This window comes from Macrotis lagotis, chromosome 1 (assembly GCF_037893015.1).
Source record: "Macrotis lagotis isolate mMagLag1 chromosome 1, bilby.v1.9.chrom.fasta, whole genome shotgun sequence".
Classification (NCBI taxonomy): Eukaryota; Metazoa; Chordata; class Mammalia; order Peramelemorphia; family Peramelidae; genus Macrotis; species Macrotis lagotis.
The window spans coordinates 670,655,614-670,680,064 of record NC_133658.1 but is presented as its reverse complement, the minus strand read 5'-3'; the positions used below and the strand labels follow the sequence as shown (position 1 = coordinate 670,680,064).

The window sequence follows — 24,451 nt, the reverse complement described above, 5'->3', positions numbered from 1 at the left end:
GTTATTCTGTTTGAATCTTTGTAAATAAAATAAAATATGAGTATTTGAGTGAGATCTGTAGATGCATTTCTGTCCGCTATGAATCTGAACTATACTAAGCACTCTAAACAACTGTTGATGTAATGTTCAGTGAAGTCTTTTATTATTGTTAGCAACAGCAGTGTGAATAACTTGGATGCTAGGATTTAATAATAATTGCAATGACTCACTTTGTGAATAAATTTTTTAGCAAAATGAAAGTTATTGGTGCCTCAAAAAATAAGCAACATTAATTTTAAACAAAAGTAAAATTTACAAGGCAAGTAAAATTTGGATTCTTCTATGAAAATTAGTTGGTAAAATTTAAGTGTGTACCATGTGCTAGTTACAGTGATAAATACTCTGGATTAAAAAAAGAGAGATCTTGCCAACAAGGAGCTCACTTTCTAATCGAGGGGCAACAGGTAGACAAATAAGTAGAAATAAGGTAGAAACAAGGTGTATGTGTGTATACATATATATATATATATATATATATATATATATATATATATATATATATATTAAAAAGGAATTCATTGACAGATGAAAGTCACTAGAATTTAGAGAGATTGGGTTAGGCTTCCTATGGAAGATGGGATGATGAAATGATGAAATGAAAATGGTGATAAAGATAATGTTTCATCTCATTGTTTTGTAGACAAACAAAAAAATTTAATCTTTCTGAATTGTAGAGCCTTCAACATTAAACAAATGGAAAAACTACAAGTGTTTCTAGGTCCTGGCTCTGGGGAATCAAGTACTTATGGGTTTTTTTTTTTGGTCTGGTCTCATTTGTCTATAATAATGGACTTGACTTGGGTATCCCATGGAGTGACTTTGAACCAGAACTGCACAGACAAGAAAATTAATGTTTTCACTTCACTAACCCATACTGCCCAAAATAAAATCAATTAGTGAGAGAACTTAGAATTGATTGGCATTATGGAAACTTAACTTCCACTCAACAGCAGCAACATCAAAATCCCAGTTTTAGTTTTTTAAATGTCTTAATGTAATTTATAGAGGAATAGCCTAAAGAATTCCAGATTCCTTTCCTTAAATGCCAGTATCGTTCTGAAGTTGATTAAACAAGTTCATTTACTTCTTTAAATGAGCAATTTATCTTCATGGAATTGCTTGGGCATTGGTAAATAGGTAGCATAAGAAATAATTGTGAATGAGTAAAGAGATATAATTAAACTCGTCCTCAGACTTCTTCTGGTTTGTTTTTTATGTGTGTAACTGAGGAGTTGAATAGCTGAATAGCTACTGAAAAGCAATAATCTTGCTTAGGGATTCTAAGTAGTATTACAAACAAACAGATTACCCTTCTCCTTCCATTTTTTGGGGGGGATTCAGAAGCAAAACATTTTATTGGAAAGTCATAATATTCTCTTTTTTTTATTTTCCAGGTCAGCTCATTTCTGACCAAGTGGCAGAAATTATGTCTAAATATGACTCCCGTGTATATAGCATCAAATATAATAATCAGTTAGCAACTCGGACAGCTCAGGCTGTTTTTGATGACAGCTATTTAGGTAAGTGTTCTAAATATGTAATTCTATTTTTTAAAAATTATTTTGTTTTTAATTTGTGGAATAAAAGAAGTATTTCTATAATATAGTATGATAAAATATATCAGATATGAAATTACAAATCTACTATGTAAAACTTGCTATTCCTTTCAAATATACATCAAAGTTCTCATGTAAATTTCTTTTTTCTATTTCTTTTTTTCTTTCCTCCCCTCACTTTAGACCACCATATTATAAATAAATAAATAAACACACACACACACACACACTCACATGTAATATTAGTCCATATATCTGTATATCAGTTCTTTCTCTGTATATTTTGCATAAGTAACTTATTTACTCAAAATCATTTTAAAAACAATACTGATATTACTTCCAATATACAATATTCTCTTGCTATTGCTCATTTCACTGTTCATTATATCATGCAAATCTTTACATGTTTTTCCTGAGATAATTGAGCTCATTTCTTATAGCACAGTAATATTTCATCAGAATCCTATATCACAACTTGTTTAGCCATTACTCAATTGATAGTCATCCCTGCAATACAATTCTTTGCCACTGCTATTAAACATATTAGAATATATAGTTCTTTTTCCTTTTTTCTCTAATCAATTTTGGAAAGTGATCTAGACCTAGATCTAGACATATCTAGATATGGATAAAATGATTGGATCAGTTCACAATTCCACAATTCCAGTGTATTAATGTCCCAACTTTTCCCTATCATCTTCAGTGTTGTAATTTCCCCTTTCAATCGTTTTAGCAATCTGAGATGTATAAAATGATATCTCAAGTTTGTCTTAGTTTGCATTTCTTTACAATAATGATTTAGAGTATTTTTTTTAGGTTTTTTTTTTGTAAGGCAAATGGGGTTAAGTGGCTTGCCCAAGGCCACACAGCTAGGTAATTATTAAGTGTCTGAGACCGGATTTGAACCCAGGTACTCTTGACTCCAGGGCCGGTGCTTTATCCACTACGCCACCTAGCCACCCCCTAGAGTATTTTTTATAATGGATATTTATTGTTTTTATTTCTTCACTGGAAAATTGACTATTTATATCCTTTGACATTTGTCAATTGAAGAATGACTCCTATTCTTATGAATCTGGCAAAGTTCTTTGTTTTAGATATGTGAACTTTATCTGAGAGACTATAAATTTTCCAACTTACTGCTTTCCTTCTGAACATTTGCTTTATTTTTATAAAACATTTACTTGGTTCTTTATCTTATATTTATTCACCAATTATTTGTTTATCAAATAGAATCCTAATTTGAAGAAAAAATACCTCATTCTTTTCTAGGTTATTTATTAATGCTGTATAAAAATGTTCAATTTTTTTGCTATTCAACTGAGAAATAGCATGGGAAAACGGAAAAAAGCCCTAAATTTGGAGTGTGGACATAATTGAGTTTAAATTCTAATCATGACACTAACTCTTTGGTCACAGGCAAGTTTTAAGATCACAAATATAGGGGCAGCTAGGTGGCACAGTGGATAAAGCACCGGCCCTGGAGTCAGGAGTACCTGGGTTCAAATCCGGTCTCAGACACTTAATAATTACCTAGCTGTGTGGCCTTGGGCAAGCCACTTAACCACATTTGCCTTGCAAAAAAAAGCCTAAAAAAAAGATCACAAATGTAGACTTAAGAGAAACTATGTCATGAAGTTCAACCTCCATTACTTTATAGATGAGGAAACTGAGGCATAGAAAGAAAAAGTTACTTAACCAGCATCTTACCTGGCTTCAATTACAAAGCCCTATATACAATAAGATTTCTGCCCTCTTCTTTTATTCACTTAAGTTATCTGAATTCTAGCTTTCTCATTTTATAAAATGGAAATCACAGTATCATTCATTTGGAATGAATGTTGGTGATCATCTAATTTAGCTGCTCTCATTTTATGGTTAAGAAAACTAAGGATCATGGAGAATCAAGTGATTTAATAAAAGGTAGACAGTAGGCAATAAATATTAGAGTAGAGGGTAATGACATTACTCTTCTTTCTATAATTACTTTATGATTTTAGGGTACTACATAAATATAAACTATTATTAACATGAATGTATTTATCAAAGTTAATTTTGAGTACTGAAGAGCATAGTGTGCTGCAAAGAGCATTTAGTCCAGCATTAGATGTCCTAGATTTGATTCTGAGCTATGTGACCCTGGACAATTCAATTAATTTCTCTGAGACTCAGTTTTGCTATCTGTGTAAAAAGAATCAATAATATTTTTTCTATCTGCTTGACAGAGCTATTAGAAAAAGAATTTTGAAAAGCACAACATAAATATGAGCTGTTATTTTTTACCAAATTTCTTTTAAACAATGTATTGAATACTGTAGAAATTATCTTTGTCTCAGACTTTCAGATTATTTTAACTTAAAATTAATTTTCCTATTTCATTCACAAATTAATTTTGATGTAATAGCAATGTAGAAATTATATCACAAAAACTGAAATATAAATTATATTTATGAAATACTACAGCAATAGTCATGAAATAAATATAAAACTTATGAAATGAAATAAAAATTTATTATTTGCCACTGTCTTAAAGAGACCTGTATTGTGTGTGTGTGTGTGTGTGTGTGTGTGTGTGTGTGTGTGTGTGTGTATTCATTAGCTGTAGGATATTTATTCTTTTTACGTAACTAAAGCTCGTTATTAAAGACAAACTCTTAATTGTAGCAGAGAGAGCTTAGTAGTACAGTGGATGGAGCATTGGGCCCATAGTCAGAAAGACTCGTGTTCAAATTTGGCTTCCAATGCTTAGAGGCCATGTGATCCTTATTAAAGTCATTTAACTTTTGTTTGCCTCCATTTCTTCTGTAAAATTGGAGAATAATAGCACCTATTTCCCAGGTTGTTGGATTAAATGAGATATTTGTAAAGCATTTTGCATATCTTTTAGAGCCTTACAATTGCTAATTATTAATTAAAATATTAACCAAACAATAACCAATCAATAAACAATTATTGTCTACTATGTGCCAGGTACTATGCAATAAGAAGAGGACTAAATTTTCTTTTGTTTTTCTGTATGATATCTTGGAGTGCTTAGAAATGGCATCAAATATGAATCTTAAAAACATAAAATATATTATACTTCATTGCCTTTATAATTCTTGGTACTTTTCAACAAATTGCATCTTTATACCAATAAAGCAATAAGGTATCTTCATTTTATGCAAAGTTAGTATTTGTCTGTTCTTTCCTTTGTTTAAGATATTTTCCCCTTAAAAATTAGAGAATTTTTTTATTTTGAGTTGCAACATATACATAGACTCAGATTATCCTAAAACTTACACTCCTTAAAAAAGTTATATATGAACATGAAAAGATTAAGCCAATAGTTTACTGGACAGGGAAAATCTGGTTTATTAGCTCAGTGATTTCCTTTCCTCTTTCAGGACCAGTAACTACAAATTTGGTCTTGTTTGCAACTTAAGCTATATAAATGAATTTAAGTTAGGCCATCAATACATTGTTTTAACAGGTGCATTCTATTGAGGTAGTTAATGAAGTTGCTTTTATTCAAAATTGTAATTCCTATACATACATCTATATCTATATCTATATCTATATCTATATCTATATCTATATCTATATCTATATCTATATCTATATCTATATCTATATCTATATCAAATATGTTCATTTTGCTATTCTGATCATAATAATATTAAACCATTAGTGGAATTAACAGCATTTTTAAAGGTTGTATCAAAGACTCAGAAAATCTTGTTTGTTTCTTTTGGTTTTCTATTTAGGCTACTCTGTTGCTGTTGGGGACTTCAATGATGATGGCATAGAAGGTATGTTTTTTCTTTAAAACTACAAACAGAGTTTATATCTTTAAGCATTCAGAATACATGTTGGCTAAAGGCTGCATGTTGGAAATAGGTTTAGAAACAGCTTGATTATGGAATAAGATGATGTAAGGATGTAGATTTTAGCATATTTTAAAAATGTAGTCCCGGTTAATTTTTTCTGTGTCTATTTTTCTTTTTTTTTTTTTGTTAAAGATTTTATTTATTTTGAGTGTTACAATTTTTCCCTAATCTTACTTCCCTCCCCCACCCCCCACAGAAGGCAATTTTTCAGGCTTTACATTGTTTCCATGTTATACATTGATGCAAATTGAGTGTGATGAGAGAGAAATCATATCCTTTTTTTTATATATTTTTTTTCCACAAGGCAATGGGGTTAAGTGACTTGCCCAAGGCATTAAGTGTCTGAGGCTGGATTTGAACCCAGGTACTCCTGACTCCAAGACCGGTGCTCTATCCACTGCGCCACCTAGCCACCCCAAGAAATCATATCCTTAAGGAAGAAACATAAAGTTTAAGAGATAGCAAGATGAGACAATAAAATATTGTTTTTTTTCCCTAAATTTAAGGTAATAGTCCTTGGTCTTTGTTCAAACTTCACAGTTGTTTCTCTGGATACAGATGGTATTGTCCATTGCAGAGAGCCCCAAATTGTAACTTATTGTTGCACCAATGGAATGAGCGAGTCCATCAAAGTTTATCATCATCCCCATGTTGCTGTTAGGGTGTACAGTGTTTTTCTGGTTCTGTTCATCTCACTCAGTATCAGTTCATGCAAATCTCTCCAGGCTTCCCTGAATTCCCATCCCTCCTGGTTTCTAATAGAACAATAGTGTTACATGACATACATATACCATAGTTTGCTAAGCCATTTACTTAATTTCCAATTCTTTGCCACCACAAACAGGGCTGCTATGAATATTTTCGTACAAGTGATGTTTTTTGGGTCTATTTCTTTCAAAACTATAATTCTCATCTGGCTCAAATAATGTCAAATTAATGACACCACTTGCTCTGTTACCACCATTCTTAAGAATTTACAGTGGCACCCATTCTCCAGTAGCTTATGTATAACCACTTTGCTTAACATTTCAAACTCTATTAATAATCTCATATCATCAGCAGAAAGAAAAATCTCTCTCTCTCTCTCTCTCTCTCTCTCTCTCTCTCTCTCTCTCTCAAGCTTATTATTATGGTTGGACTTTCAAAACATGCTGTTTGAGTGGTGGCTACCATTTCCAAACAAGCACTATATCAAATATAGACTAAAACTGATTGGAAAAGATCTTATTATAGATTAAGACTTCACCAGAACAGAAATTCTTTGCCAAATTGGAATATCACTCTTCCATATTACATGATATCAAACATTTATGGAAAAGACAGGTAGACATGTTCTCCCCTGACTGATATAGAGTTCAGGAACCAATATGTACTTACTTCTGGTTCAGAGAGTTTTTTCCCTTGGGAAAATCCAGACAATGAGCCCCTGTGATATAGTTGGATTGTACTTTCATTCTGTATACTATATGCACTGTTTAAAAGATGAAATATTTGATAGCATAATGAAAATTTCTAGTCTCCTCCTCCTTAAATAACTGGTAACACTTTCTGTATGGCAGCTACTATATTCATTTACCAAGGTTCCATTGCTCTCTGCAGCCCTACACTCAGCATCAACTAAATACTTTTTCGTCTTTCCATAATATTAGCCATTGTACTGACTATTTTTCTTTATATTATTCTTTTGTAGGCTTTCTTAATAGTACTGAATGATTTATGAATTCACACAGACACACACATAACACCTTTATGTATATAAATTCCTTCATTTATAATATGCTTTCTTTCTTATAAATTTTGTCTCTTAAGCCCCATTGGTGTTTCTTTACAATTATTCTGTAATGCCTTGAATTACTAATTCTTTATCATTTCTCTATTTAATTTTTTCTTCATTATTTTATACCCAAAATACATATTTTTATGTTATTCATATATGTTTTATTTTCTTTTTCTCTTCAGTTAGACCCAATGAGGACAGGAATATTGTCTCCAAAGTATGCACTGTTTCTCTCTCTCTCTCTCTCTCTCTCTCTCTCTCTTTTTAGGTTTTTGCAAACAATGGGGTTAAGTGACTTGCCCAAGAACACACAGCTAGGGAATTATTAAGTGTCTGAGGTCAGATTTGAACTTAGGACCTTCTGACACCAGGGCCAGTGCTCTATCCACTGCACCACCTAGCTGCCCCTGCACTGGTTATTTTCAAGAGTTTTAGAAAGATTTGGTCTTGGCATTTACTAATTCTTGGTATTTCTTTGCACATGAATCCTTAACCACAACAAGAAATCAACATATCAATTTAAGCTTTCTGTTTCTGTTACACAAAAAAACCAAATACAACAAAATAAAATATTTCCTACAAACCAGATTCCTACTAAGCATAAACTTAGTTTTACTTATTTTAGTAATTAAAGTCATTGTGTTTTTTTCAGACTTTGTTTCTGGAGTCCCAAGAGCTGCAAGAACTTTGGGAATGGTAGGAAAATTAAACTCTTCCCTTTATAGAAATTAGATCATCTCATATTTTACTGTAATTTCATGAAATTTCATTTATCCTAAACAGGTTTATATTTATGATGGGAAAAATATGTCTTCTTTATATAATTTTACTGGAGAACAGGTAAGCTCTCTTAAAATTACTTTTTATTTAATATATTAACTTAAAATATAAATATGTGCACACATGTCCATACTGTATATATTATCATAGTCATACATATATACATACATACATAAAAGAACATAGTATGACTTCTTAAACATATGTTTCTGAATTTGGCAATTAAGACCTTTTATTTTTTAATATCAGAATACTTAGTTTAAGAAGATTGTTTTGTGACTGTGGTTGACAAATTTTTTTTCTTCATTTGTTATATAGCAAAAATTTTGAACTTTGATAAATAACTTTTTAATACAATTTGCTATAATATCTAGAATAGCAAGGTAGGTACATATTTGCTCATTAGGTAATACATATAAATTCTATTCTCCCTGTTGTTCAAAACTTAACTTTTTCTTGGAATCAAAAGAAAATTTGAAGTATCAAATTTCCCCCTCCCATATAAGACTTTTTGAAATAATCTGTATTGTACATATTACAGAATTAGGAAATTAAAAATTTTTTTAAAGAAAAGAATGGCAAAAAAATAAAACAAAAGTTTAATCAATAGCTATTCAAATACTTTAAGAGTATATGCTTTAATATTTACCAAAGATTCAAGTACTAATTGCTTATTATATGTCCAACACTGTTTAAAAATTGAGAATATAAAGCAAGAATGTTCCTTGACCTCAAGGAGCTTAAATTCTAATGAAGGAGACAGCTTATAACTTAATAGATAAATAAAAGATTCATACACAGTAGATAGAAGGAAACCTTAGACTGGGATTTCTAGAAGATAGGTCTCTGAGCTGAATTTTGATGGAAACTAGGGTTCCTAAGAAATAGAAGTGAGGAGGCAGATAATTTCATCACTAGGGGACATCCAGTGCAGAGATAGGAGACTGGAGATGAAAAATTGAATATTACATGCAGAGTAGAGCAAATGGGTCAGTATGACAAGATTATGGAATATATGGAGGAGAGTAAAGAAAGAAGACTGGAAAGGTAGAATGAGATTTTGTATTTGATCTTGAAAGAAGTTAAAGAATCACTTAAGTTTATTGAGTATGGCAGGAAAATTTAAGCTGTAGGAAAATCATTTACAACTTATTTAAGATTGACAGGAAAAGAAAATTGATTCAGGGAGACTAATTTAAAGGTTATTGTAATATTATAGCTGAGACTAGAGGAGTACCTGTGTGATTAAAGAGAATTTGCATATCTAATATTCTGTAGGTAGAAATTACAAGAGTTGACATCTGTTTAGATTTGTTGGGCTTATGAGATGATAGAAGTTGTGAGCCTAGGTTACTGGTAGATTGATGCTCTTGACAGTAATAGGGAAATTCAGGAAAGGGAGTTTAGGGAAGATAGCTATGTTTTAGGCATGTTGAATTTGTGATGCTATGAAATACCTAACCTGTCCAGTACAGGCAACTATGTGGCATAGTATATAAACTCCTGGACCTGAAATCAGACATTTTGGTTAAGTCTCACCCTTTATTTGCCTCTGTTTTCTGATCTGCACAAAGAAGGAAATAATAGCACCTACCTCCCATTATAGCTGTGAGAATCAAATGAAATAATATTTGTCAAAGTGCTTAGCATGATGCCTTATATGGTGCCATAACAAGCACTATATAAATGTAAGCTATCATCTTCACCAATAATAATTATTTATTCACTTCCCTCCACCCATTTAAAACCAGAATTTAGGGGACTAATGCTTTATATAGATATAAGAATCATTTGCATAGAGATGATAATTGAACTCATGTAAGTTGATCATCTCACCAAAAGAGGTGTATTTGGATAAGAGAGGAAAGGACCCAGGACAGAGTCTTGGCTAATAGCTACAGTTAGCGGGTATGACAATGACAAAGATCGAGCAAATTGTACTACTGTGAAGGAGAGTTGAGACAGGCAGGAAAAGGAGATCTTAGAATAGCATCACAAAATCCTACAGAGAATATCGAGGAAAAAGTCATCAATTATTATTAAATTATTAATTTTCATTTTAATGATAATTTTTAGATTAGATAAACATTTTTGATTAGTGAGAATACCATTCTATTACACACTGTTGATATTAACTTTATAATCATCTAAATGTCATTTGGAATTAATAAATCCCTTTTGTGAATTCGGGGTATATGTCACTGGATAAAAGATTGAGTCTAGTTATGTTTGTGGAATATAGTCTATAAAATAAATTAGCAAAATGACTGATAATAAGGAATGAAGTTTCCACCTTTCTCCAATTTATTTAAAATACCAATTTAAAAACCCTTTTTATTCACTTTTTAAGTTTTCAATCAATATCAATTGCCACTTTTTCATATGAATTTATTTTCTGTATGAGAAATGTCAGCTTCCAGAATCCAACTAAAAAGAAATGTATGTGTGTAGATGAATAATGGGAAAGGATTCAAGAGAGAAAGGAAATATACCTTAGATGTAGTTAAAGGGCAGTTCTTGATAGTAGAACTTTGTGATAAATGACAGAATTCAAAGTCATTTGAATGAAGTTTATTTAGTATTAGCTCTTACTATCACAAATTTTAGAAAAGCAAATAAGTATTTTATTATCAAATTGTTGATTTTTAAAGGAGAATAAAAATGGGGAACAAAAATATTTTGAAGATTTGAAGACATGAAGACCTATTTTCTATTTGAAAAATAAAGGACAAAAATAGCATCTTTAAGCCAGTTATATGGAATTTTAACATATTTTCATCTCATTTCCCAGATGGCTGCATACTTTGGATTTTCTGTAGCTGCCACTGACATTAATGGGGATGAGTAAGTTTTTCTTTTACAATACATTTCCTGAAACAGTTTTTTTCACTGTTTATGAACAACTTTATTGTCTAAATAAACTAATTTAGAGTAATTTTTTATCCTTTTATGTTTTTGTATATACTTTTCTCTCATACATTTCTGTAAAATATTTCACATTAAAAATGTTTAAAATATTTTAATCCTAATTGGAGCTAGATCTTTTGCTTTCTGTAAATCTTTCTAGTATCAAGGAATGAACTCATTGTAAATATGGTTTGCAGATGGTACACAAATTTGAAGGTAGACACAAATGATCACTCTAGATCACTTAATGTATTTGTCTAGTTGTGGGAAATACAAAAAAGAGATAAGTGAATGACAGAGTAGAAAATTGGTTATTGATAAGTATATGCAAAATTTTATAAATGTTGAAAGACTGTTCTTTATAGTTATGCAGATGTGTTTATTGGAGCCCCTCTCTTCATGGATCGTGGGTCTGATGGCAAACTTCAGGAAGTCGGTCAGGTCTCCATGTGCCTACAACAAGCTTCAGGAGGTTTTCAGATCATAAAGCTAAATGGCTTTGAGATCTTTGCCAGATTTGGCAGTGCTGTTGCCCCTCTGGGAGATCTTGACCAGGATGGCTTCAATGGTAAGACAGCATTCTATGAACTATTGAATTGCAATCCTTAGCCACAATGACACAGAGATCTTATATGTGGCAGTTGTTGACAGCTATTTCCTCTCCGAAGAATTCAGCTTCAATGAATAATACGTTATCATAAACAAAAATTTACTACTCTCTCCTTGTAAATTGTCCACTTTTAAAAAAATCAATCTCTACACAATTATTAATTTTTCAGGAATATATTATCAGATTAATTTGTTGGTAACATCACAACCAGTAGACATATACTCTATATACTGTAGTTTGTGGGACTTATTTATCAAAGTCCTCTGTAAGATGAATGGAATATATATTCTGCTAATCTATAGTGCCCTCTTGTGCTGTTAGCAGAAAATAGGATGTTGCCTGAGAATTTCCTAGTGTTATACATCCAAATGTTTGTCATCTAGCCTCTGCTGAAGACTTCCAAGGATGAAAAATCCATTAGTTATTATGTAAGTCCATTTCATATTTGGGAGTTCTAATTTCAAACAAATAGATGATAATAGGGCAGAAGTTTTAGAGTAAGGAAGAAACAAGTTCAAATCTTGCCTTAGACACTAATTGTGTGATACCTAGGAAATCACTTAATATCCCTGCACCTCAATTCACATTATCCTAAAAATGAGAAAGTTGAATTATATAATCTCTAAAGTTATTTCCAGTTCTAAAATATTCTATGATCATTTCCCAGATATAAAGATAAAATTTGTCTCTTTGCAACTTCCATTCATTGCTCTTTGCTCTGTTGTCTAGACCCAAACAGAACAAGTTCTCTCTTCTCCACATGTTGATATTCTTTAAGTATTTAAAAACAGTTCACATCTCTCTTAATTCCTTTCTTCAGCAAAAAATATGGCAAAATTCTTTGATTTCCCCCTAGGCAGAAAAATGCATCATTAGTTGGATAGCAATGCATTTTTCTGCCTGGAGGAAATCAAAGAATTTTGTTGACTACTACTCAGGTAGTCAATGGCTCAGTGGATACAATACTGGAAATGGAGTTAGGAACCAACTTAAGTTCAAAACCAGACTCAGCCACTTCCTAACTATGTGACTTTGATGGAATATACCCAGTGGAATGTATCTTCTTTGAGATCAGGAACAGTTTCATTTTGTATATTTCAAACATCTACCATATTTCTTAATACCTAATAAGAACTTAATAAATGTTGAATTGAATTGCATTGGACACATTGACAAGCATTTTTTGTCCCTACATTAAGGATGAGATATGTAAGAAAAAACAAGACAAAAAATTCCCCAAACATCCTGTTTCAAAAAGAATATCAGGGATAGTTCTCAATTCATAAAGGAGGAAAGGTAGACTTTTTTCCTTAACAATATTAGTAACAGTGAAATACTTATAAAGCAACCTAATAATGAATTGATCTTTTCTTTTTTAATTGTTTTTTGAATTTTCAATTTTTTACCCAATCTTGCTTCCTTTCTCCCCCCACCCCCACAGAATTCAGTCTGATAGTCTTTACATTGTTTCCATGCTATACACTGATCAAAATTGAATGTGTTGAGAGAGAAATCATATCCTTAGGAAAAAATAAAATATAAGAGATAGCAAAATTATGTAATAAGATACCTTTTTTAAAAAAATTAAAGGTAATAGGTTTTTGTCTTTGTTTAAACTCTACAATTCTTTCTTTGGATCGAGATGGTATTCTCCATCACAGATACCATAAAATTGTCCCTGATTGTTGCACTGATGAAATAAGCAAGTCCATTAAGGTGTGTACAATGTTCTTCTGGTTCTACTCATCTCACTCAGCATCAGTTCATGCAAATCCTTCCAGGCTTCTCTGAATTCCCATTCCCTCCTGGTTTCTAGGTTGTTTTTTTTTTTTTTTTTGCAAGGCAAATGGGGCTAAGTGGCTTGCCCAAGGCCACACAGCTAGGTAATTATTAAGTGTCTGAGACCAGATTTGAACCCAGGTACTCCTGACTCCAGGGCTGGTGCTTTATCCACTGTGCCACCTAGCCGCCCCCTCCCTCCTGGTTTCTAATAAAACTATAGTGTTCTAAAACATACATATACTACAGTTTGTTCAGTCATTCCTCAATTGATGGACATTCACTCAATTTCTAATTCTTTGCTACCACAAACAGGGATGCTATGACTATTTCTGTTTCAGGTAATATTTTTACCCTTTTTCATGATCTATTCAGGGCATAGACCCAGTAGTGATATTGCTAGATCAAAGGGTAAGCATTTTTTATTGCCCTTTGGGAATATGAATTGATCTTTTCAATACACTCTGTAATCTGTTGATATCTAGAAAAATAAAATTCACAAAATACTACATTTTGGGGGTTTTTTGCAAGGCAGTGGGGTTAAGTGACTTGTCCAAGAACACACAGCAAGTTAATTATTAAGTTTAAAACTGAAAAGGCCAATACTACAATCACTCCACAAGGTTCAAGCATTTTTGGGGAAGGAAAAGAATCTTCTTCCCCTTCTCCCTCCAATTTGTGTCATACCTTGGTAGAAAGGTAGAAATTTTTGTTTGATACATAATATCTAAATCCATTCTAATAATTTAGTAAAGCAATAATGTAGAGGTAAATTTTGCTCCCTAAATATAGGTCAGAGACTTTACTATCATAAAAGTTTGGCACAAATTAAATGGAGTAATTTGAGAAATAATACAGCAGGATCAATAGAACTCCCCATCATTAAAAATACTCAGCACAAAGGAAGCTATAAAGTTTGGAATTTATAAGTCTTGCTACAGAGGAGAGCAACTTTTTAGGATTATATTCCTCTAATACCTTTAAAGAAAATTGCCAAACTCAATTTATCAAATGATGTACTATGAACCAAGATGGTTCTTAGAAACAACAGACCAGTCTGCTGCTGTTAAATAGGTCATAGATAAAAAGTTTTATTAAAAAGGACCCTAGAAATAAAGTAGAAATCAGTCTCCTACATTTATATAAAAGCAAAACATTTATATCTGATAATAGAGTGTGCAGTTGTAGTCAAAATTCCCAAGAAAGGGAGGAAGTAGGGAGGAATTTTTCTGAGGAGAGCCTTAATGGAGCAGCAGTAGCAATAGAACACAATTAGAAAAAAAGAGAAATTTATGATAAATATTTATAGAATCATGATAGGATGGATATGGAATTTTGCTTACTTATCTACTAATGTTAGAACCTGTCTAAATCTGATATCCAGTTACCTTTACCACCTTCCTGCTTATATGACAACAATTTTAGGGGTATAGTTATTATTGAAACAAAAAAAAATATTGGACAAATGAGGGACTTATTTGGATTAAGAGGTAATAAAGTTAGTATTAGAAAGAAATAGAAATAGATTCAGTTAAGTTTTAGATTTTATAATGGGTGATACCTCCAAAATTGGATATTGAAAAAATAGTATATATGAAGCATATAGGTTAACATTAACTAGAAGAATCATGATCCCCCAGAACAAACCTTAATAACTACTAGAACTAGAGACTTGGTCTGATACATTATTATGTTTCTTAATTTACTTAATATTAATTTCATAGTATCAATTGGTTCAACTGAAGTACCTTCTTAGTACCTTTCTATTAAGATGGTTAGAAATCCCCTCAAAATTCAGGCAATATCTTAAGGAAATAGAAGCTCTCTTTTTTTATTTGAAATCATCTGGAATGCAATTCTCCTTCTTTAATCCACTTGACTGTTATGTGACTCCTGCAAGAAACATGGACTTGTTTTGCTTTTTTCCTATAAGTGATAAAAATTTAGCAATATGCTGAAATCTTGACCAAGAACTGTTATTATGAATGTGAAAGAAAATGTTATTAAAGCCTATGAAATCCTAAATACATCACAATTTTGTGGGCAAACTTGAAGGTGTGTGTTTTAATTTAGTTTTTAATTAGATGACCAAACCAAATATAACTTTGTGACTCCCTTTGACTTAGATATTCAGTGTTATTTAGACTATGCTTTTATAAGGAAGATATATTTAGGAAATGCTGTTTGCTTTAAGAAATTTACCTCCCACATGTTTTAATGTTGATCTGGTATGTAATGAAATTAAGAAACAAAAATATTGTTACATAAATAAGATAAAATACCCAGGAGTTTAAGTTCATTAACAGTCTATGTAACAATATACAAGCTGAAAGCTTTTCTAAGCTAAATAAGAAAGAAAATGGTAATCACAGGTGAAAACTTCAGGAGGCCGTCAATATAAGTGCCTATTTCTTGATTTTCTACAAAAATTAACTAGAGAAGATAAGAGTAACAGAACCTGTATTGATGATGTTCTCTACCTGTCTGACCAATTTAGTATAGTTTAACAAGTATTTATTTATTTTTATTTTTTTTTAGGTTTTTGCAAGGCAAATGGGGTTAAGTAGCTTGCCCAAGGCCACACAGCTAGATAATTATTAAGTGTCTGAGGCCGGATTTGAACTCAACTTCTCCTGACTCCAGGGCCGGTGCTCTATCCACTACGCCACCTAGCTGCCCCTAACAAGTATTTATTAAGCATTCTATATACAAGGGATATAGAAACAGATTTTCCCTTCAAGGAACTTAACATAGTATGGAGAAAAGTCAATTTATGATAATTTGAGGAAGGAGAGTACACTAATATCCAAGGTTCCTGAGGATCCCAGATATAGGCTTTAATTTTAGGCTCAGTCTTTAATTTGGAAGTCTCATGTCAACTTTGTTTCTTTCTGCCTTCCTTAACCAAAGAGAAGAATTTCTAATAGTAGAAGTTAGGCTTTAATTGCAAATATGCTTCAAACTACCCATGCCACATAAAAACCATTTTTTTCAGGGCTAGACTGATCTTTATTACTAAGAAAACCAAAAATATGCCTGAGGGATCTGGTTTGCTTCAGTTTGAACTGAAGCACTGAATAAAAAATTAATGCTGCATTTATCTATCAGAATGGTTATGGAAAACTGTAAGTCTTTTTCCTACAATCACTCAGCCTTTCTAAAGTCTTCCCATTTTATTCACAGATGTTGCAATTGCTGCCCCCTATGGGGGAGAGGAGAAACGAGGAATTGTTTATATCTACAATGGAAGAGCCACAGGCATAAATTCAGCACCATCTCAAATTCTAGAAGGACAATGGGCTGCCAGGGCCATGCCACCAAGCTTCGGGTACTCATTGAAAGGAGCCACAGATATAGATCATAATGGATATCCAGGTGGGCATTCTTTTAAAACAACACATGCAAATTTATTAAAGCAACTGTATAATCAATTTTAGAGTTATATTAAAAATGAAGCACCAAGCTCTTACATTTAACTTATTTCCATTTGATTTTTTGAGAAGGGCAATAATGGAAGATGTAATATGAAAAAATTCCTAAAAATGAGAATGCCTTGGTTCTTCCCTCAGTTTTATTACTAACTAGTCAAGTGTCCTTTGAGTAAATCTTTTCATCTTTTTTTGGCCTCAGTTTCTGTAACTACAAATCCTCTAGAATTTTCTAACCCAAACATTGTATGGCTATGAAAACAAATCTGATTATCCTATACTTATGTGTACATTTATATAATATGCATGTATTACTATATCTACAAATAAATCTTTATATAAATTTATATACAAAATATATAATTAGGAGCTATATAGTCAGAAATATTTGTGTGAGGTAGATAGTTAGACAGATATACATACATGTAAAATTGTAATTAACTGTACAACTTGCATTTTTTCTTACCCAGGATTGGGGGTTGCAACAGAACATGATTTTTTAATGCATGTTATGAAGAACTTAATGTTTTGTAATAATTTTCTGAGTTGTTTACACTTATACAAATGGAATAGATTTATTTTAGTAATATATGTTCCTTTTAAAACTTACTCATAGAAACATAACGGAAAGTAAAGAATGTTATGCCATTGAGATATCTTTTTTTTAAAAAGGCAAAGAAAAGATTACAAGGAAGGTTAGAGAAAAGCACAAACAGGACAGAGTTGAAAGCTAAAGAATGAATTTATTATATGATTAAAAAAAGAATAGCAAGTTGTACATAAAAGAAACCTGAAATTTCATGTAAAATCTTCCCTTTTTGTTCTGGTTATAAGAATAAGGTAATAAAATATAAGAATATTTGTGCCCAACATGCAGTAGATTCTTCTGAGATCAAATTGATTTGATTATCCACAGTGAGAAACACTGTACTTTGACCAACATAGTGATATCATTTTAATTCTCTTTGAGAATGAAGGAAAAACTGCTAATTAAATAATAATAAATAATTATTATTATTATTAGTGTTGCTAGTGTTTGCATAAAGTTTGTAAAGCACTCTTGTTTTGCAAATACTATCTTATTTTATTTTCATTGCAACCTCACTACAAGTTTTTATTATTCCCATTTTTCAGATGAGGAAAACAAGGTAGACAGGTGAAATGACTTGTCCAGGGTCACACAGCTAATAAATATTTGAGGCTAGATTTGAATTCATAGTTCCCTAACTCTAATCCAATGTTCTTTCCATTGTGCCACATGAGTGCTTCTCATGCTCATAATTACATGGAAAAAAGCCATTTTGGGGGGTGTTTAATTTAATTCAAATATTTATTTATTTATTTACCTAAGGAATTAGAAATTAATTTTTTCTTTATTACATAAAGTGAGGGGCACATATGCTGTAAAATAGCTCATGCTGAGAATCTTGCTTTGGAAGTTCTGTTCCTATATTCAGGTGATTATTTTTTCCTTTGCATCAAGTTCTTTGATGGGATATATAAAACCCTTCTTCCATCTCCTAATCCCAATAGGATTTCATTAAAACTATAGGTGAACATAATTTTTTTAAATCTATCTAGAATAGAAATTCAAGCTGTTCTCTGGGATTTATGTAGCAACATTAGATCTATGTTTTCTCCATTTCCTCTTATATATAATGTTTTGAGAATTTCAGAGCCCTTATTTTATAAGAATATAGAAATGGAAAATGAATACTATCAATTAAAAAAAACTTTTCATTTTAGTTACTAACAACTTAAAAATAACATTATTTTGTCCTTTTGTAGATTTAATTGTTGGTGCTTTTGGTGTGGACCGAGCTGTTTTATATAGGTGAGTAGAGCTTCTGGAACCTCTTTTAGAGGACAATCCAAAGTCATTTATAATTCTATAACTAAATATCAAGTACTACATAAACTTCAGCTTAACCCTGAGGGAGTAGTGGTAATACTTGTTATCTAGTATTTTATTGCAGCTAAGTGATGGTCATTCTTATGTATTTATAATAAATAAAACTATAGTAATTTAAAAATGTCATTCAGTTCGAGCTTCACTGTTTTATTTTCAAAATTTTAAAATTTGTTTAATTCTGTTTTTAAGCTCTATATTTGGCTGTAAAAATATTTCTGCAAAAAAGGCAAGGAGATACATTTCAAGTAGTCCTAATATAATAATTCTACTAGAGAAATTAAGCACTCATATCATTCATGTTCCTATTCTGTTGCTATACACTATGATTTTTAATGTTTTATAACTATCTTTTTCTTTTTATAATTTAGGGTATTTTTCATGCATCAGAAGATGTCATCAGAAAAGCTTTTCCATATTTACTTTGTTCCACTAGCATTCTTCATTTGTTTTCCTTAGTAACTATACGTCTTTGGGGGCTATGTTTACATATGTCTAGCAAACCAGCCTTAAAACTGTAAAATTTGATCTCCTTGGCTTTTGGAAGATGAGTCTAATTTTTAGTATTAAGAAAAACGATGTTTTTCTGGCTCCTATTTTGGAGACAAGATACCCTGAACTAAGCACATTTAAGAAATATAATCTACATGTATCTATGTATCTAACCTTCTAAAATTTAAAATGTTCTCCCAATTTATCTTATTTTCTTTTTTTTCCTTAAAATACATCACCACCACAGAGCCAGGCCAGTTATCACTGTAAATGCAGGCCTAGAAGTTTATCCCACTATTCTAAATCAAGATAATAAGACCTGTCCACTCCCTGGCACAGATGTCAAAGTTTCCTGGTAAGAACATTTATTTAATAAAAAGCATTAACATGATAGTTTATTGGGCATTCAATAGGCATGGTAAATGAGCCCAATAGTTAATTGAAAGAAAAAGGAAAGATAAGTATAAAACATTTTTTATGGATCAGTTGTATTTCATCTCCAATTATAACTAAATAAAAGAAGCTCTTGAATTACTAAACAACCTGATAAATAAAAATTGCCTCTTTAAAATTGAAAGAAATGCAGTATAGTGTAATTGATATTGTACCAGCTTGGGGTTAGTATGGCCTGGGTTCAGGTCTTCTGTTATAAAGCATCTATGTGGACTTCTTGTTTGCTTGTTTTAAAGACTTGACCTCCCCATTCCATACAGGCAGGGTATAGAGGCTATTTATAGACCTGATTCTCTTTTTGATTGATATAAAAGCTGTCACTTGATCTGTTTCCAATCTGGGCTGCTTTGCTTCTTCTTAGTCAAATTAGTGTCCCCTTGCTCTTGGTGGCTCACCAAATTGTTGTCAATAGTACAGATACACAATTGTTATTGCCCACCCAAATTTAGAACTCCTGAGTTTTCAAGACAGCTGATATTAAAGGAATGTACAATGATATTCAGTATATGCTAGTTATATAACCTGGGATCATTCATTTAACTGTTTAGTGTTCCAGGAAATCTTAAAACTAAAAGTTTTCCAAAAGTTGCCAGCTTACAACAATGATGGAATTTCTTTACAGGGAGTTTTTCACTAGTGAAGTAATAGGTCCAAACCAAAGGAAAAGAAGGAACAAAAAATAAACTCATAAAATGCAATTTTTGTTTCTATATATAGGTCCTCTAAATGTTTAGTGCATTTGAATTATTTATCTTCCCTTTCCAGTTTAACTTACTAAGTAATAATTAAATACCCTAGGTTGCAATCATCCTTTCTAAAGTAGCATTTAATATGTCATGGGAGATACAACTTCTCTTCTTAGCTTCTTTATACTTCTTAAAATAAATAATGCTACCTAACATTTATTATATATTGCTGACTTCATGCCAGGCATTGTGCTAAGTGCTTTATAATTTTTCACTCATCTGACATCCACAATTCTTAGATTTTCCTCAAAAGCGCATTCTATTTTGTTTCTGCCATGTATTTGAATGTCTAATGTAAACTGGAGAGAACAAGGCTTGAAATACTTGATTTAAAATTAAAAAAGAATTATTAAGGAAAAATCATGTTTATCCCATTATACTATGTGAAAGTGTCACTGGAGAATTCTAGGGAAATAATTTATTTTGTAAATAGAATCACATCATCCTCATTGGTATACATTATTATTTCATATTTTCACAATCAGTTCAGAAATTCTTTTTTTTTTGTGATCTTTAATTGGCTTTGGTTCCAGACACATTTAATTATCTTTGCCTTCCTCTCTACTCCCGGGAAGTTGCACTGTGTTCTTCAACATTCTGTCAAGTAACTGATGATTATAAACATGTATTTAAGTGCTCCTGGAGAGTTTGCTATTTTAAAGATCCTCTGATGTATCCCTTTGTTAAACTGAAACAGTCTTTTTGTAGCATTACTACAGCTGGGCCTGTCAAGGGCTCTGACAGAGTTGGTAGCAAAATGCTTAGTAAAATGCCAGATTTGGGAAGGAAGTAGCTATTTCTACAGTCAAAGAAAGAAACCATAACAAGAAAAAAACAGTATCAGGAAGAATATTGGGGGCAGAGATGGGAAAAATAATTTTGAGGAGTAAATGAGATTTTTAAAAAATCAGATACAATAATGATGGTTAGGTAGGGTTAGGAAGGTGAGGTTCAAGGTTCAATCCACAATGATTCAGAAGCAGTACAAGTAGCAAGGATAATGAGATAGAATATTTTTTATTTCACTTTCTACAGTTACCTAGATGTTTTTAGGCTCAGTTAGGGGTGTTAGATCTCAGTTTTCTACTGTTCTTGAAGTCTGGATAACAGTAATTCTTCACCTATGGTCCATGCAGAGCCTTCAGCAGGTCTAAGATTTTGGAAAAAAAGTATATTTTCATTTCTAAAAAATTAGTTTTATTTGTAATCTCTGAAATTTCAACTTTTATAAACATTATTTGAAGAAGAGTTCAGTAGCTTTCTCCAAACTACCAAAGGAGTCTATGACAAAAAAAAGTTAAGAACCTCTGCCCCACAAGAAAAGTTTCCAGGCATTGGTCTCTGTGACAAGAACTGGCATTTTAAAAAAATGATTGATACTTTTTAATACAGAGCAGCTAAGTGGTCAATGGAGGGCTGGATCTGGGAGTTAGGAAGACCTGAGTTCAAATTAAGAATTGATTATTTAGTCTCTGTGTAACCTAGAGCAAGTCATTTAAAATCTATCTGCTTTAGTTTACTCACAGGTAAAATAGAAATAATAATAGTACCTACCTCCCAGAATTGCTTTGAGGATATAAGGAGATAATTATTATAAAGTACTTTGCAAACCTTAAAGCATTATAGCTATAATATAATAATACATCTCAGGAAAATAGCCATTTTGTGAGTTCCCTATTAAGGTGATTTAATGAGCTGTTTTGTTTCTTCTAAGGAGAAAATGAGAAAAAATAGACATTGACTATAGGAAGAATTTGAATTAGAAAGGACTAAAATCCTAGATTTTACTTGTTAAATTAATTTTATGCTATTTTTAATAAATATTGTAATGTAAATTAGAGGTTTGATTTGTGAGATGTAGATACATAAAAAAGAATGTGTCAAAATTCTGAACTGGTTGAAAGGATTTATAGTTTTCATTTCCCCCACAGTTTTAACGTGAGATTCTGCTTAAAGGCTGATGGCAAAGGGAGGCTTCCAGAAAAACTGAGTAAGTTGTCCTGCAAGGGGAAACTATTATTTTTCCTATTTTGATCATAGGATATTTTATGATCAACAAGTACTAAATCAGTTGTTTGTACAATATAAAAAAAACTGTTCACACAGGCTTTTCTGTATGTTACCTATCCTCTAAAATTCTTGCTTTAACATCTGTCTTTGTGTTAGGGGTACCTGGAAACCCTAAGTAGAGTACTTTGGGGGGGGCACAAAACTCAAGCTTGACCACAAACTCTAAGTCTTATATTTTCTTGAAAAATGGAAGTAGTTTGTCTATGTGAAAAAAAATTAGGGATATTACTTGTATGTAATAGTGCCCAGGGACAACTTTTTTGTGATCTTTTTTTGAGTGATAACTTCTCCCAGTGTTCTCAAAACAAAATTTATTTTCATTTAATTATATTACAAGAGAGTAAGTAGATACTAAGTCTGAGTAATTTATCACCTAGTAATCAACTTACTAGTTTTCAGCTTCTTGGGTATGTGTTTGTGTGTGTGTGTGTGTGTCTGTGTGTGTATTTTCTCTAAAACATTAAATACTTATTAAAGTTAATAATCAGAATTCTGTTAATATTAATGACAGGAGAATCAATTCTGAAACTTAATCTGTTGTTTCTATCAAGAATTTCCTCCTACATATTTGGGTCAAAAAAATTTGGCATCTCTTTTACAGTTTGTCATATTTTCTAATGTGCCACCAATATTTTTCCATCTTATATAAGAAATTAGTTTGTTGAAACATTTTGAGAGATTTAGGGGTGGGAGTGACATATTTTTCTAAATGAACAATAAGAAATAGTGAAAAGAGAGTCAAAAAGACCTGAGTTCAAGTCCCACCTCTGACATATTCTGTTTATGTAACCTTGAACAGACCATTTCATCTCTCAGGGCCCCATTTGGCTCTCTGTGGAGACTATGGAGAAGGGACCTATCTGCCTTAGGGGAGGAACTGATATCTCCCTTCACTGATGTAATTAGAAATCTGGTTTAAAAAACTATATTAATATACCAAGTGTTAAAGATTTATTTGCACTAAAGTATAGAATATTATTTTAATAGATTTGAAGTAAATTTTTACTTTTAAGGAAAAAAGTTCTGTTTACTGGGAAACTGAGAAAAAAGTATGTGATAAAGAAATTTACTAGGTAAAATGACTACCACTTTAAAATTTTTTTTTATTTTTATAGATTTCCAGATTGAACTTCTTTTAGATAAACTGAAGCAAAAAGGAGCCATTAGGAGAGCTTTGTTTCTCCATAATAAATCACCTGGACACTCAAAGAACATGAGTATTTCAAAGGGTGGTCAGATGCAATGTGAGGAACTTACAGCATATCTACGGGTAAAAAAAAAAGATCTGCATCATTGTTCTTAGTATTTAGCAATATCTTATAGGTGTTTTAGGTTAAAAAGTATTTTATCTCCTTGTTTTAACTTCTGATCTTTTTATTATTTAGTTTATAAGTTTTTATATTTTTTTGCATTACAATAAATTTTAAAAAATAAACTGAAAGGACTATTTGCTAAATGTTTTTCTCCAGATTATGTAATAGGTCCTACATAAATGCTAGCTATTATTATTATTATTATTATTATTCATTATTAATTATTAAATCAAGTTGTTATTTCTGGTCATCTTACTCTTCCCAGCATGACAAAAATTTAAGAGCTAAAAAGAATTCAGAGAATTATTTCACTCAACTCACACCAAACCAATGCTTTCTAACAGCATCCCCAATAAGTGATCATTCAGCCTTTATTGGATGATATCTAACAAAAATAGGGACCAAAGGGGAGGGAATATGAATAAATTACTATTATATTCTAGACATTGTGTTACATGCTTTAACAGATATTATCACATTTCAGCTTTACAACTACCCTATGAGATAGGTGCTAGTATCACCTCCATTTTTTCAGTTAAAGAAACTAAGGAAGAGGTGAAGTGATTTACACAGAGTCCTATAATTCTTGTCCGTGTCTGAATTTGATCTCAGGACTTCCTAACTTCAAGTTTATCATTTTGTTTCTGACACAAACTTCATCCTGGTGTTGAGAGCCCTCATCATCTTGGCCCAGACTCAACTGTGACTTCCTAAGTCAAAGAT

General features: G+C 31.6%; 1 protein-coding gene across 2 annotated transcripts in view; it reads left to right on the top strand.

Annotated features, from left to right (window-relative positions):
* Positions 1–24,451, top strand: part of ITGAV (integrin subunit alpha V) — a 149,421-nt gene that overhangs the window by 98,579 nt on the left and 26,391 nt on the right. For both annotated transcript variants that reach the window (XM_074215544.1, XM_074215543.1), the window contains 11 exons: positions 1,434–1,559; positions 5,342–5,386; positions 7,894–7,937; positions 8,025–8,081; positions 10,813–10,865; positions 11,294–11,496; positions 16,501–16,692; positions 18,534–18,579; positions 19,394–19,501; positions 22,277–22,335; positions 23,531–23,685. In XM_074215544.1, the coding sequence (XP_074071645.1) occupies positions 1,434–1,559; positions 5,342–5,386; positions 7,894–7,937; positions 8,025–8,081; positions 10,813–10,865; positions 11,294–11,496; positions 16,501–16,692; positions 18,534–18,579; positions 19,394–19,501; positions 22,277–22,335; positions 23,531–23,685 (1,088 nt within the window). The remainder of the gene's footprint in view (positions 1–1,433; positions 1,560–5,341; positions 5,387–7,893; positions 7,938–8,024; positions 8,082–10,812; positions 10,866–11,293; positions 11,497–16,500; positions 16,693–18,533; positions 18,580–19,393; positions 19,502–22,276; positions 22,336–23,530; positions 23,686–24,451) is intronic.